Source organism: Sinocyclocheilus rhinocerous, unplaced genomic scaffold (assembly GCF_001515625.1).
Source record: "Sinocyclocheilus rhinocerous isolate Xijiao unplaced genomic scaffold, SAMN03320098_v1.1 scaffold615, whole genome shotgun sequence".
Classification (NCBI taxonomy): domain Eukaryota; kingdom Metazoa; phylum Chordata; class Actinopteri; order Cypriniformes; family Cyprinidae; genus Sinocyclocheilus; species Sinocyclocheilus rhinocerous.
The window spans coordinates 3,119,553-3,134,586 of NW_015631049.1; the positions used below are offsets into that span (position 1 = coordinate 3,119,553).

A 15,034-nucleotide genomic window follows, 5' to 3' on the forward strand; every position below is an offset into this window, starting at 1 on the left:
GATTCCCCTCTCTCTCTCTCTGTTCTCAGGTGACAGGAAAGTTCCGAGGAGGAGTGAATCCATTCACTCGGGATTGCTGTGGCAACGTGAAACACGTCTTATGCAGTCCGCTTGCTCCTAGGTAAAGAAAAAACTGACTTCCACACACAGATATATTCATTTCTGTAATCAGTGAGAGTCTCAAATACACAGCCGTACCAGAAATGTGTGAAAGTGAGTCGTAACACCAGGCACGGTGTGTTTCCACGGCCCCTGACAGCTGGCTGCTTCCATTTAGTTACGCAGTACTCATTTTTCACTATCCAATCAACCACCAATGGATAAAATCAAGTCACTTTTTCTTCTTCAGTAAGTTGTTTATCTTGGAAGTACATTACTGTTCAAAAATGTGGGGTCAGAAAGATGTTTTAATGTTTTTGAAAGAAGTCTCCTATGCTCATCAAGGCTGCTTTTTTTTTTTTTACCAACAACACAGTAAAAACAGCAATAATATTATAATTCACAATAACTGTTTTCTACTTTAATATATTTTAAAATGCAATTTATTCCTCTGATGGCAACAGTGAATGTTCAGCAGCCATTACTGCAGTCTTCAGTGTTGCATGATTCTTCAGAAATCATTGTGATAAACTGATTTGCTGCCCAACAAAAATTCTTATTATTATAAATGTTGAAAACAGTTGTGCTGCTTAATATTTTTGTGGAAATTGTGATATATTTTTTCCCCTAGGATTTTCGATGAATAGAAAGTTGTTCAAAAGCACATAATTTATTTGAAATTGATTTTTTTTAACATTATAAATGTTTTTTTGTGTCTTTTGATAAATGTAATGCGTTCTTGCCAAATAAAAGTATTGGTGCTGTCAATCGATTCAAAAAATTAACTAATTAATCACACTTTTTTTTTTCCCAAAATTTATCACGATTAATCCCACCTAACATTAAAGTTTTTAATTATACTTTTATATTGCATCGATTCAAAAAATTAACTAATTAATCACACTTTTTTTCCCCCAAAAATTTATCACGATTAATCCCACCTAACATTAAAGTTTTTAATTATACTTTTATATTGCAATTTCACATTCAATCTTCAAATTAATGTAGAAACAACATAAAACCGTATATTTTTAACATTTATTTAATGCCATCTTTTTTATGACTGAAGGCGATTATCACAGATACCAACATATAGTCAAACCAACATATAGTCAAATAGAAAATGACACCATGGCATATAAAAACATTTTATGCAGTGCTCTCGACAACAGTAATGAAGACAGTGTGGCAGTATACTATAAAATCTAAAATGCTTCAAGAAGAAAATATGCTTTGAAATATGTGTGAAGCCATTAACATTTAATGTAATACTTATAAAGAGTAGACAGAGGTGAAAGAGGTTGTTTATCATAGTAGACAGTCTGGAGGGGTTTGAAAAGAATAGAGGTCCATAGGAAGGTAGATTGTGTCCTGTTTTTCTTGCCTGTTTTATGACACTCTGAGCAGGAAAAGCGTATAGTACTGAAGATTTGAATCAGGTTGTGAAACAATGGAGAGAGAAAGTGATTGCTGTATAAACACAGATCAGAGCCAAGGTTAATGTCTTGTTAAGCCATCTTCAGAAACAATAGAGGACAACCTTTGTGAGCCCAAAACATAACAAAAGGATGTTGCTATAAACCTTTTTCCACAAAACAAATTAAATCATTCCTTGAATCAGAAATTATAGGAATAGTTTACCCAAAAATGAAAATTTCAATCGATAATCATTCTAATATGTTGATTTGGTGCTCAGGAAACATCTCTTATAATTGTTAATGATGAAAACGACTGTGCTGCTTAATATCTTTGTGAAAAACATGACAGCATATTTTTTTTCAGGATTCTTTGCTGAATAAAAAGTTCAAAATATCAGCATTTCGTTAAATAGCAGTTTTTAGCAACAATATAAAATGTCTTTCACTTTTGATCAATTCAATGCATTCTTGCTGAATAAATGTATTACTTTCTTTAAAAAAAATAAACAGACAAATAAATATAATAATAATAATAATACTCACCCCAAACTTTGAAATGGAATCAGAATCTTCAGAATTTCCCCTTTTATGTTCCACAGCAGAAAGTAAGTCATCATGAACCTGGGTATATGATCAACTTTTTTCAACCATTTTTAAGCATTCGATAACCTACATGTTATTGTGGTATACACTAAGTCTGACCCATGAACTTACATGCTTTATCTAAAAATATTTAATACATGCATCTTGTTCACTGTTTCTGTCTACAGGTACATCGCTGATCCCAGGAAGAAAATTCCCATCACCATGAACCCACCATTCATCCGCCCTGACCTCTCTAACCGACACGTCAGTGATAATGGTATCCACAGTAACATCCTACGAAGCAAAGTGAGTCCGCAAAAGCTTTTAATTCTGTCTGCCCACAACCTGGAATTTCAATGGTGTATAATAATTTCTGTTATTGTAGTAAGTACCGCTACACCAGCAATTCAGAATCGCATCAGTGCAGGCTCATTATTTAGATTTCAATGAAAACTGAAATTATTCAAATAAATGGTGTCCTCATTTTCAAAGGAACCATTTTAATAATATGGCGCCTAAATCAAGCCTCCCAAAATAAATAGATTTTCTTATGCTTTATTCTAAGACCAGTCTGGATGGTGTGGATGATAAAAGTATAGATACACAACCACCTCTGCCGCCCAAAGTGGATCGCTACAACCAGCTCAAGAGTCAACTCACCTCCAGCGAAGGCAAGTAACACTAACAGCCAGTCATTGTTTACTGCAGGTTATTTCAAAGCAGTCAGCACCAAAATGTAACTAATTTATGTTTTTGTAATTATTTACTCTGTGTATTCAAACGCGTATTTGTCTTGTGAGATTTCTTATTATTATTATTATTATTATTAGCATGTGATCATAAAAAAAATTTTTTATTCGCCTAATTACTCAAGGCATGTGTATTCAGTGGGCCCTGTAGCAGGTTGTTGAATCTTTTTCTTAACTGCACTTCTACTGCCATCTGGTGTTGGATCATATTGCAGCACTGTTGAGTCATTCATTTCATTTGTGCCACATTTTCTAGAGAGTTCCCTGTCCGGCAAACCCACTAATCCATCCACCCCAGCCATGTACAAATACCGACCTTCCTTCAGCACCATGCCTAAAGTGCACTATCACGCAACCGGAGAGAAGGTGGGAACAACAGACTAAAACAATGTTTTCTGGAATAATATATATTATAATATACACTACTGTTCAAAAGTTTGGAGTCTGTAAGATTTGTTTTTTTTTTTAAAGAAGTTCTGCATTTATCTGATAAAAAATACAGTAAAAACAGCAATATTGTTAAATAACAACTATTATATATTTTACAATGAAATTTATTTCTGTGATGCAATTTTCAGCATTCATTACTCATTACAGTCTTTAGTGTCACATGATCCTTCAGAAATCTTTCTAATATGCTGATTTGGTCCTCAAGAAACTTTTTTTTTTTTTTTTGCTATTTTTGTGGAAAATAGTTCTAATATTTTTGGTGAAAACATTCATATTTTTCTTTTCAGGATTCTTTGATGAATAAAAAAGTTCAAAAGAACAGCATTTATTTGAAATAGAAATCTTTTGTAACAATGTCTTGATTGTCATGCATTTAATCAATTTAATGCATCCTTTCTGAATAAAAGCTTAAAGAATTAATTTCTTAAAAAGTTACTCACACCAGACTTTTGAAAAAATTTAAAATAATATAATAATATTTTTAAATGCTGATTGATTATTTAAAAAAAAAAAATTTTCTCTCTCTAATATTGCATGTTTGCATATTGCATGCATTTAATCAATTTAATGCATCCTTTCTGAATAAAAGTTTCTAAGAACTTTCTTAAAAAGTTACTCACATCAGACTTTTGAACAAAAATATAATATAATATTTTTGAATTCTGATTGATTATTTAAAAATGTGTTGTTGTTTTTTTCTCTCTAATATTGTCCTTTGTTTTCAGATTGTAATGTCTGAGAACGGTAAGCCCTCTGCAGTTTTAGAGGAGAGAGGTCACGATTACCGCTCTGAGCCGAATCTGGATATGCCGGACTTCCGCAGCACTCCTCTCCACCGAACTTACCAGTCCTCACCTTTCCAGCTGGACTCATTCAGCACCACTTCTCGCTCATTCAGTCTCAAACAGGGAGTGAACAGGGCTGACCAGATGCCACTGGGTGGCAGCAAACCACAAACGGTCACTTCCACCCCTCACAATGGAGTCTTCTCCCCTGGGACATTATCTGGCCGCAATGGCAGCCTATCCTATGATAGCTTGCTAACCCCCAGCATTACGTCATCTGTGGGCGAGTGCGCTGCCCACCCGGGAGTGCCCTCTATGGGTTTTCATTCACCTTACTTGCCCACTAAAATGTGTCATGTACGAGGGCCCGAGCTTCAATGGCACGCCGGCACGCCATCCTATAGTCCTGTTCACGTAGGAGCGATGTACGGGCGTCAATCGCCACTCTCAAGAGACCGAGATCCCTCGCCCGTCCGCTACGACAACCTCTCCAAAACCATCATGGCCTCCATTCAGGAGAGGAAGGAGCTTGAGGAGAGGGAGAAACTCGTGCATCGGCACGTGCAAGCACCGGTGGCCTATGCCAACGATTCGGGTGTGTTTGACACCTACAGTGGAGCCACCTATGGACTCCCACCTGGGACGTGCTACCCCGACAGCCCTAGAGGCCCCGGATCCCGAGAGCCCACCCCTCCTGTGTGCCGCTCTCGGGATAACTTGATGGGAGTCGGGGTAGTGGGATACGCTCCCCGAACACCTGTTCTGCGTTCCTCTGCATCTTCGCTCACCAGAGTGCCGAGGATTTCCACTACATCCCTCCACACTGATGGAGGCGGTGCGAGCAGGACAGCCGAACACCAATACCGCTCTCCGGTGCACCAAACGAATCACTCCCCAACATCTGTGCCCCGTTCCCCATCATATGCGCATCAGAAGGTCGCCTTCATTGGCGCTCTGGAGAGGGCAGACTCACCACATCTGGGTACAAGGTATAACACGTAGCATCTTCTTTTAACCAACCAGAAAAGAGGGTGAGGACGTGATGTATAGACTAAACAGTCTTGATATGTACGCTCTGATCCGGCGGGGTCAAGAGACTTCAGAAAAGAGATTTCAGTTGTGTTATGTTTATTTGTTTCTTTTTTGAGTACTGCTTTTTTGTACTTAAATTTTTGTCATTATTGTTATTTAGAATGCATACGTGTTTTTTGGGGGGTTTTTTGCCTTTCTGCAGAGATGAAAACAAAAATGTTGTGGTTATATATCTGTTAGCCAAATAAATGGCATTATTTGCTTTTCCCCCCATTTTCATTTTTCAGTTTCAATTTCTGCATGCCTGTTCATCCATATTCATGAGCTTATTTGTGACACATTTTGCATGGCATCTACTTCTGGCATACTCTACATTTTATTGCACCATGGTGATCTCATAAATGGCATCAGAGATCAATGAAATATACAATAATCATGATTTGATATCCATTTGTGTCTTTTTGTTCTGTTTGTGTTGTTTTTTTATGCTTAAAAATGCTTTTTAATCACTATCATTTTACATACTGTATTTTTCTTTGCTCTTTTCTTTGACTTGATCATTTTGCAACATCAGACTGCATGATTGTTTCCTCTTTAAAATTATGATTTTATTACAGGGCTCAACAGAAAGGATTTTTTAATAGATTTTTATAGATCCCATCAAAAAAGAATGATCCATTTATATTTATAGCACACACACACACACATATATATATATATATATACAACAATCTTTAGATTTTTTTATTTTTAATAAAATATTTTGATTTTATTTTTTTCTTGACAACTTTGTTTTTTAGGTAAAGGAAGCATAACGATAACAAAAAGCAATAAATAAATAAGAAAGCATAACATAACAAAAAGCAAATAAAAATATTATACAAAAAAAAGAAATATCATAAATTATTGAAAAAATGTTTGCAAGGCTTAATTTGTGGGCAAATGGCTGTTTTGTCAACTGGCCCTAAACTGACTCCTTATTTTTTGAGTCCTGTATTATAATCTCAATTATATAATCCCTTCCACCATTCTTTAATACTGTCCTCTTCTTCATGAACTCATCTTCATTTGTAACGTTTCAGTCTATTTAGTACATGTTTGGATCTCTACATTTCAAAAGAAGGGCAGAAAAGGAAAAGAAAAGAACCACCTCAAATATGTCTTCCTGTTTTTTTTATATTTTCTCCACATAGAGAGGACCTCGGTCAAGGTAAAGTCAATGGGCAACTAAAGGGCCAAGCACGTGACTGCCATCTTGGGACTCCTTCTGGAACTCCCAGCAGACACACCAATGTCAAAAAGGTCACAGGAGTGGGTGGAACTACATATGAGATTTCCGTTTGACGGACAGCTTGAAGAGCCACTGCCTGTGAGGAAAAGCACTGCCATGGCAACACCACCTCCACTTGTGCTCAAGACGATTAAGTTTCTCTTTCTTTTCACAGTTTTTTTTAAATAATAGTCAAACCGATTGATCAGGAGACATACATTATCTGGTGCAGTTCTGTTGACCCAGTGTAAAATATAACAGGAGTGCTTCGTCAAAGAAGCGTTGTATGTTTTTAAAGTGTCAGCCATCAGGATATAAATCCCACACCACAGAAAATTCTGGTTTAATTGCATCAAATGAAAATGTAAAATATATATACAGTAAGGGCTGAAAATGTAGAGTGTCAGTTCATTTGTTTGTATATAAAAGCTCAAAGGTCGCATATTGAATGCAAATGTGCTCAGTATGCTGATCTTCCACACACTTGAATGTGAGTGTATATGTACATGCCAGTAACTCCATAACTACTATGTTTTTGTCATTATGCTGATCTAATAATCAGGGTTTCATCTCAAATGCATTTCTCTGTTAAGCTATCAGGTTCCAAAACAAACCATAATAGCACTTGTGTACTTTAAAAACCAACGCAGAAGTTTTATTTTTCAAATATGGTGGTCATTTACACTTTTTGTAATGTAAAACTATAAACTGCCATAGAAATAAACATACATGTGTATAAATAAAATGTAAAAAAAAAAAAAAAATGAATATATAAACAGAAACAGACCACTGTGTATTAGCAGTACTGGCCACATGTTAAAGCCATATTTTACCATGTTTTACAGTCATGATCTTTGCAAACTCCAAGTTGTTTTATTGCTTGACCATTTCTGTTTATTTGTAATAGATTAAAAAACATTATGGTAATTCATGGCTGCATCCCAAACATCCAAAATATTTTCATTTATTTTGTTTTATAACGTCTTTTTTTTTTTTTTTTTTTTTTTCAACTTTTAAAAGTTTTGGTATATTTCACGTTTTATACAGATATTTAAATGGATATTTGAGTGGAATTTTTCATTTTCTGTTTCTTTTTTGCATTTTTTATAATTGATTTGTACAAATTAATTAGTGTGAATTGCCATTTGGATTAGTTGAAAGTAGTATTTTCTGTTAACATTTTTTTTTTTCTCAGTGAATGAATGTTGAAAGATTAAGATGTTATTGTAGAACATTTTAGGAAACTTTGTTCAAGAAAGTTGAAGTGAAGATGCTTGTTTTTTGAATGCTGGATCCATTTGAAAGACATATGACACATAGTTTTTATAAACTGCTGTTCAAGTTTTTTTTTACTGTATTTTTGATCAAATAAGCGAAGGCTTCGTGAGAATAAGAGACTTCTTTCAAAACCATTTAAAAATCTTACCAGCCACAAACTTTTGAACAGTAGTGTATATAAAAGTAAATTTTTTCATATGTACTTTTCATATTATTTAATTTGTTTAAGGAAGTTTAAAGCCTCGCCTTCCCTTCTCACATTCAAAAGTAGTTGCACATAGTCTTTTCTGATTTTACAACAAGGGCAAATACATATTGCTTGGTAACTATTACATTTGAATTGAGAAAAATTGAAAAACTTTTTTGTTTGTTTGTTTGTTTTTTTGGAGAGGGAGTATGAAAGAGCTACACATCTTTGAAATTGTCACTGGTATAGTGCAAGACATGCTGATTAAAAAATAAATAAAGTGACAGGCAAATATGTAGCCTAATTAACTGAAAAGCTGAAAAGAAATCTGTTTTAGATGTAATAATTTTTTTCTCAAGAAATTAAATAGACAGCACAGGTGAAAGTGGCAAATCCTGTTAACAGAAGAACTTCACACTGCGGCCTGTTTCATGATTAAAGACCTAATAATGTTATAAGGATCATTTTGTAGTGAAGTGTTGATTTATGCTGTCAGCATCTTTGACAGGGTGATCTTACAGATGTCTTGCTGACTGGAAATGCACCGCACGTGGAGTTCTCTGCTGCTCATCAGATGACTTTACAAGGAATTCATATTGATTTCCTCACAGATCTGCCTTAGGGGTCTAACAGACCACAGACACTCAAGCACTTGACAGAGTACAAACATGATTTTTGGTGCATGTAAAAAGGGTCATTATCATACTTTTCCCAGTAAAACAGCTCCTTGAACTTGTAAATAATTAATGTGGTCATTTACAGTTTGCTAGACTTTATTTCTGTGAATGCTTCACTGTTCTCTGTCCTTCGCTGCCGCTGTCTGGCACAGCGTCACCTTGTGTTTAAATGAAACACGTGTAGGCCTATAAAACAAAAGAAGAAGAACTACGGGACTTTTTTCTGTGGTGAAGTATTTCGTTCAGATGAAATGAAGACATTATAGTTTCATATCAAGGTACATCTATTATTTTTGTTCATCAAAGGGGAAAACTGAATAAATATGACATGAACATTCATTTCGGTCTTATCTTTGTTATTTATCTTCTGTTTTGAAATAAGAGACAGATGGATTAAACCATCTCAAACCAATCTCAATTGTGCAGAACAAAAATTAAGATTTGCGCAATGAACAATTATTATTATTTTTATGTTATTATTATTATTTAAAAAAGGGCAATTGGCTCCACAGACAGTTTCATATCAGAGAGGAATCAGGGGAAAACATCATTCTGTCCGAGTTGGCGCACAGAAATAAAGTAGGCTAGCCTAAATGAAAACAAATTCTCTTCCATTTTAGGACGTAGATTAAAGGTAATTCCACTCCCTAAAGCATTGTGCAATGGTATTAAGTGTTCCCTTTCTCTCACTCTCCCCTCTAATGTCTATTTGATCTGTGCAGTAGTCGTGAACGCGCACCGCCAGACCTCCGCTGTTGCTGCGTGCGTGTCCACGCTTTATGAAGGCGCGCCCCCGCGCTCCCTCAGGTGAATGGAGCGAGGCACAGGACGAGTCCTGCGTGCGTCTCTGGCCGAGCTGAAGTGACAAAAATGGGGCTTCGCGGACCGACCAGGGCGGGGGTGTACATGACAGTCTGCCTTCTGTGGGTGACTGGATGCTTTACCCAAAAAGTGAGTACAAGTGTGTGGCAGTACCCCACTTTTGCTTTCTTTTGTTTGTTTGCGGTTTGTTTCGGCTTGCCAAAAATGTTTACAGCAGGGATTATAGTATGCAGTATATAGTAAACTATATGGAGTATGTAGTAGTTAAAGCAACTTTAAAATATTAAGATTCTTGGTTCGAAGGAAATTGTATTCGAAAGTTTGTGGAAGGTGTTGTGATGAAATGTGGAGCAGCTTGTTGTGTGGTCCGGGTCGGTTCTGGCAGAGAGTTCGGCTGAGCGGGGTCTGTTCAGCACGGGCCAGCGGTTCCGCATCAGATGGTTCCGTGAGCAATGCTTTTCTGTATAAATAACTATTTTTATTTTAAAACAGAGACAACTATATAAATCAGAATTCTAAATTAACATAACAATTAAAAAGTATAAAAATAATTTAATTGAATTAACAAACAAGACTTTTTTGTAGATCGTTTGTAGATCAGTCATGAGCGGTTTTTTGTTTATTATTTAAAATACATTACAATTATTTAATTAAACATCTTCTATTACAATGTTTTCAATTCTTAAAATCATTTTTATGTTTTTTTTCTATAGCTTAAATGTCAAAAATGTCTAGATGGAGTAACTGTAGAGCTAAATTATTGTTGGCAATCTTGCTATAAGTATCTGTTGGTGCAAGTAGATTAGATCACTCTTGGTAGCTACTAATCAATTTTACTTCAAAATATTATTAATATTTGAGTCAGTGTTATGTGATCATGTGTGACAAGAAACAAATTAGATGATAGACCCCTTTAGACCCTCATGACTTTGTGTCAAGGTCATCTATCTATCTATCTATCTATCATCTCATATTTAAGTCTTTATGAAAACATTTTTGTTCAAGTCAAATGGGGTAATCCTAGAAAACCTCTTGATATTTGTAGCTCAGAAGATCATGATATTTGTTAAAATGTTGTATATATGAATATATAATATAAACATGCATATTCATTTTTGCTTTTATTTATTTATTTTCATTTATTTATTTTTTTTGCAGATAATGATTAGGTGCTTCAAGGTGCAAGGAAAGTGTTTTAGTACTTTTTGCTGGCTGCTTACACCATGTTAAGTCATTAGATCAAAATGTTTATAGAAATAGAAAATGAAAACATTTTTCTAAAATGTCTGACACTTTACTGAGCAAACTTTGTCATTTTGGGAACCCATGCTTCTGAAACAGAAAGAAATCTCCACATTTCACATTCAGTGTCACAGCACTTTCTCAGACCTGCATCTATGAACAGCCATAGATCATAACTGAATGACAGGACCTTTGATATTGTTTTATTCATATTCCCTTCATCTCAGCTCCTTTGCATACTCTATCAGCTCTCATTACAGAGGGTGTACACTTTTTATGTAGCTTCTCACATGCTAGGAAATGGAGAGTTTGGGAAATCTGTTGTTAAGGAAAAGCTTAGTGTGTTTTTTTGAGGTGATTACCAGATTCCTGTGGAAAACATGCTCCACTCATGCAATTAAACACATTGCTCTGTGGTCATTTCCACATGCTGTCTTTCACCAATACTTATTCCCTTTCCAGGCATGCATGTGATTTATTGATTCTTCTAGAGTAAAGTGATATTCCATACTGAGATTAAAAGAGATTTTGATCTTAAATTTTAAAGGTGCACAGAGTAATTTTCCTTCATTTAAATTACTACTACTACTAATATTTTTGCAGCTATTTCGTTTGTGTCTGTATCATTTTGACTGTGCCACATAAGGTCAAGGGCTATTTCTTAGGTGACGACCTGTCATACTCCGTCATAACTCTCTTCCTCTGTGAATTCTGAGAATCCAGAGCCGCAAACAAAGGCTTTAGTGCATTGTTGATGTGCATAGCTTCAGTTACTGAGTGTGTGCACCTCAACGGCTCTGCAATTATCTGGCTCCTCTAAATGCTCCCTTTGTCCTCTTGAATTAAGTTGATTTTCAGAACTGTGCAAATCAAGTTTGGAATTTGCTGCATGGCCCTCACATGCAGATGAAGATTATATTTAAAAAAAAACTTAATTATAAATTACATCATCTAAGATAGGTTAAGATACTTGTCATGGATTTGACCTAAGCAATGACAGAGTTTTCGTGCAGGTCTTTCTCTAGTAGTCACCAAAATTTTGGACAATGAATTGCCCTCATTCTTGAGTTAGTGTGGTTAGCACTGCGTGGGTCAGAAAATACCTGCATGTGTGCATACATTTGTGTTCACATCTATGCAAAGCACTTGTAGCCCTGAGAGTGATTTCTCTCAATTATTCAACCTCACCCCACCAGTAATGCTATATCACACCCACACAATTCTGACATTGTCACCCAGCCCCCTGAGAATGAAGAAAGCCTCTCGTAACAGCTTTAATGGGAGCAAACCACTAATGTGCATTTCCTGGCCAGCAGACCACATTTTGTGTGAATTTGGAGTGTTTTAAATTATTTTGTGGAGGGTACCCACAAGAAATACAGTAGAATTACTCCAGTGGCAGCTATGGTCTAGTTGTGAACAAGTATTATGAACATTTTCAGGGTTGCTCATAAGAAACCTTCTGCATCAATATGCAGATGCAAAGGGCATGAGAATTTTATTGTTGTGATTAAATTATATATTGGGTAATAACTTTGCCACTATTACATATATGTTGGGATGTGATTTTCAGTTTAAACGGTTACAATTTTATTTACATTATTTACACATTTTTGAGCACGTTACCCAAACCCTACCCCTAAACCTAACCATTTATCAATATAAAACACAGGATATAAAAGGCAGATACAACTACAGTCACAATTTATTCAAAAAGTATTAATATTCCAAGTCTTCCGAGGCAAAATGATTGTTTTGTGAGTTGAACAGACGCGATCACCGTCTCCATCCGCCATAAAGCTCAGAATCAGGTCCTGCTGTGTGCAGTCTGTTCACAAATTCAAAAATTGCAGCCAGAAGAAGCGTTACATCAGCTTTGGCTGTGAAATGCCATTGGCTTTTGTGTGTCTTGTGACCGATTGCGTCATGCTAAAGTTCGGGAGTATTGCTAACTCGAAATTCGGATTTTTCCCACCCCCTACTTGAAAATTACGTCTAGAACGCTGTTTGAAGTCGGATATCCGACCTGTGAACTCGGGGCAGATCGATCAACCCTGACTTCAGCGAGACGCGTCATTTGACGTCACTGCTTCCAAGAGTATAGTGTGGAGCTACTTTGTCAATCTTTAAAACATTAGACATAAAAGAATTACTTAATTGTTTAGCTGTTTTCAAAATGAATGGCAGCATGTTTTTTTTCCTGTTTTTGCCATTATTTGCACAAAACACGAAATGCTCTCATTGTGTCATGGCAACATCACATGGGCAACTGAAAGCAATGGAGTATTTTGTTTTCTCTGGAAGATACACTTTATAAAGTGCATTACATTTTTAACAAAGTATAAATATTGTACTTAGTGTACATATATATCACAGTTTTATAGTTGAGCTGTAGGTTCCAACTACTGTTCACTTGTACTGTCCAGCTTTTCAAATCCTTGCAGGTTTCGAGGATTCATTTTTATTTATTATTAGTGTTCATTCATTGGTTTCATTTAGATTTTTAATTTATAAATTTCTCTGTGTTTGAAGAAAATCTGTTTCTGTGTGAAGTGCAGCAGCTACTTTTGCTACTACTTCAACTGCTCTTTTCATCAAAATATTATTGTCAAATATTGTCATATTCCGCTCCTGCTGGCCTCAGTGTCCAGTGGCAAACTATGACTGATGTAACTGGTTGTAACACATCATCACAGGCTCTCTGTGCTCTGGGCTCGATAGTGCTTGGAACAGTCTCACTTTTCACAACCAATAAATAGCCGTGCTCCTCTTCCAGCCCCCTTACAGGGGCCCATAGCATGTTTATGGGGGACTCACAGGGGTGTTTGTGCATTTGAGTGTGTGTGCGTGTGTGTGGCAAAAGGGGCTTAAGCTCTCTGCTCGCACAATTTCATATTTTCAGCTCATATTATCTCGGATACCCCTGTTGTGAAAACACTGTACAGTACAAAAGAGACCAGGAAAAGAACTATATTTGAACTTTCATTTTAACAGCTTATTTGACTTCTCACGTTTCATAATGAGTCCCATTTTTCTGTTCAAAGCCTTTAAGTACAGATAATGTTGGTGAGACAAGCAGAAAATGATTTATTGTAAAAATGACAATAAGAACGGAGGTTGTGAAGTGATATGTTTACTGTAAGGGGGAAAGAAGGGACAGATGTGTGTAACCTATCAAATACAAGAGGGAGTTTCAGCATGGTGTTTTTCACATTGCAGCTCTTACTGCGAAATCTGCTGTTCCCTACGACAGCTGTGAGTTTATCTGGCACTGTTTTACTCGCACTCATTCAGTGAGTCAGCTACAGTTTGTTGGTGTTAAAAGTGCAGGAGGCTTGTTTTTCAGTTCAAGAGTTGGTGTTACATTAGCAGAAGGAATAGATTCTATAATTCAAATGGATTTGAACTAAACATATTACGTAATAAACAAAACAACATTTTTGCATGCACAAAAATGCATGCATACATTGTGCTTATGTTGCTTTGCACTGTTTTGCATTTACTGTGGCAAATTGTGATCGGTAACATTAGATTGACACCTGTGTCTGCATGTATAATCTATGGGAAAGCCCCATGGCTATCATGTATTGTCATTTATCGGATGTGTGTGCTGGCTACATGTGAAGAACTGGTCATATCACGTAGTATCACTTTATACCTGTCTCTTAATAGTGTTTCTCTAATCTGCCCACAGGGTTTATGGTGCCCTAATTTCTTGTGGACTGGTCCCTTGCCATATTTGTTTTCCATTGTTACCTTTTGTGTTTTATATTTTTCTTAACCAAATCATGCTGTGCTGTTTAAAATTGCAATTGACAGGTAAAATAATAGTAGAGTAAGGTAAGTGCCAAGTAAGAGGATGACATTACACTTTAAGCTTTTAGCAGTTTAGCTTTTTCTTTTTTCTTCATTTTTTTCTTTCCTTTTTTGTTTTCTTTCCAATGTGATGTATTTTTGAGTGAAACAGGTTGTTATTATGAGAAAACCAAAATGTTGAGGGATTCTTTTTATCTTTTGGGAATTGACTGGAAAATGAAAATGAAGTGATTTCAATTGATTGTGGAGAGCTACTTCCCTCCTGAACACCACCTTAAAGGGTTAGTTCACCCAAAAATGAAAATTGTCATTAATTACTCACCCTCATGTCGTTCCAAACCCGTAAGACCTTTGTTCATCTTCGGAACACAAATTAAGATATTTTTGATGGAATCTGAGAGCTGTCTGACCCTGCATAGACAGCAATACAACTGAAATGTTCCCAAGTCCAGAAACGTAGCAAGGAGATCTGTAAAATAATCCATGTGACATCAGTGGTTCAACTGTAATTTTACGAAGCTACGAGAATAATTTTTGTGCGCAAAAGAAAAAACAACAACTTTTTTCAACAATTTGTCTCCTCCGCATCACCCTGGTGCCATTTTGGAGAATATCCGCTGGGCG

General features: G+C 36.0%; 2 protein-coding genes across 2 annotated transcripts in view; both read left to right on the forward strand.

The window, feature by feature from the left end:
• LOC107741283 (probable palmitoyltransferase ZDHHC8) overlaps window positions 1-6,869 on the forward strand; it is a 66,584-nt gene extending 59,715 nt beyond the window's left edge. Inside the window, exons 7-11 of the mRNA XM_016553980.1 lie at window positions 2,288-2,408; window positions 2,668-2,773; window positions 3,108-3,217; window positions 4,027-5,075; window positions 6,312-6,869. Coding sequence (XP_016409466.1) covers window positions 2,288-2,408; window positions 2,668-2,773; window positions 3,108-3,217; window positions 4,027-5,075; window positions 6,312-6,462 — 1,537 coding nt within the window. The 3' untranslated portion in view covers window positions 6,463-6,869. The remainder of the gene's footprint in view (window positions 1-2,287; window positions 2,409-2,667; window positions 2,774-3,107; window positions 3,218-4,026; window positions 5,076-6,311) is intronic.
• Window positions 6,870-7,863: 994 nt separating this feature from the next.
• Window positions 7,864-15,034, forward strand: part of LOC107741260 (uncharacterized) — a 24,784-nt gene continuing 17,613 nt past the window's right edge. Inside the window, exons 1-2 of the mRNA XM_016553962.1 lie at window positions 7,864-8,808; window positions 9,253-9,481. Of these exons, the coding sequence (XP_016409448.1) occupies window positions 9,401-9,481 (81 nt within the window). The 5' untranslated portion in view covers window positions 7,864-8,808; window positions 9,253-9,400. The remainder of the gene's footprint in view (window positions 8,809-9,252; window positions 9,482-15,034) is intronic.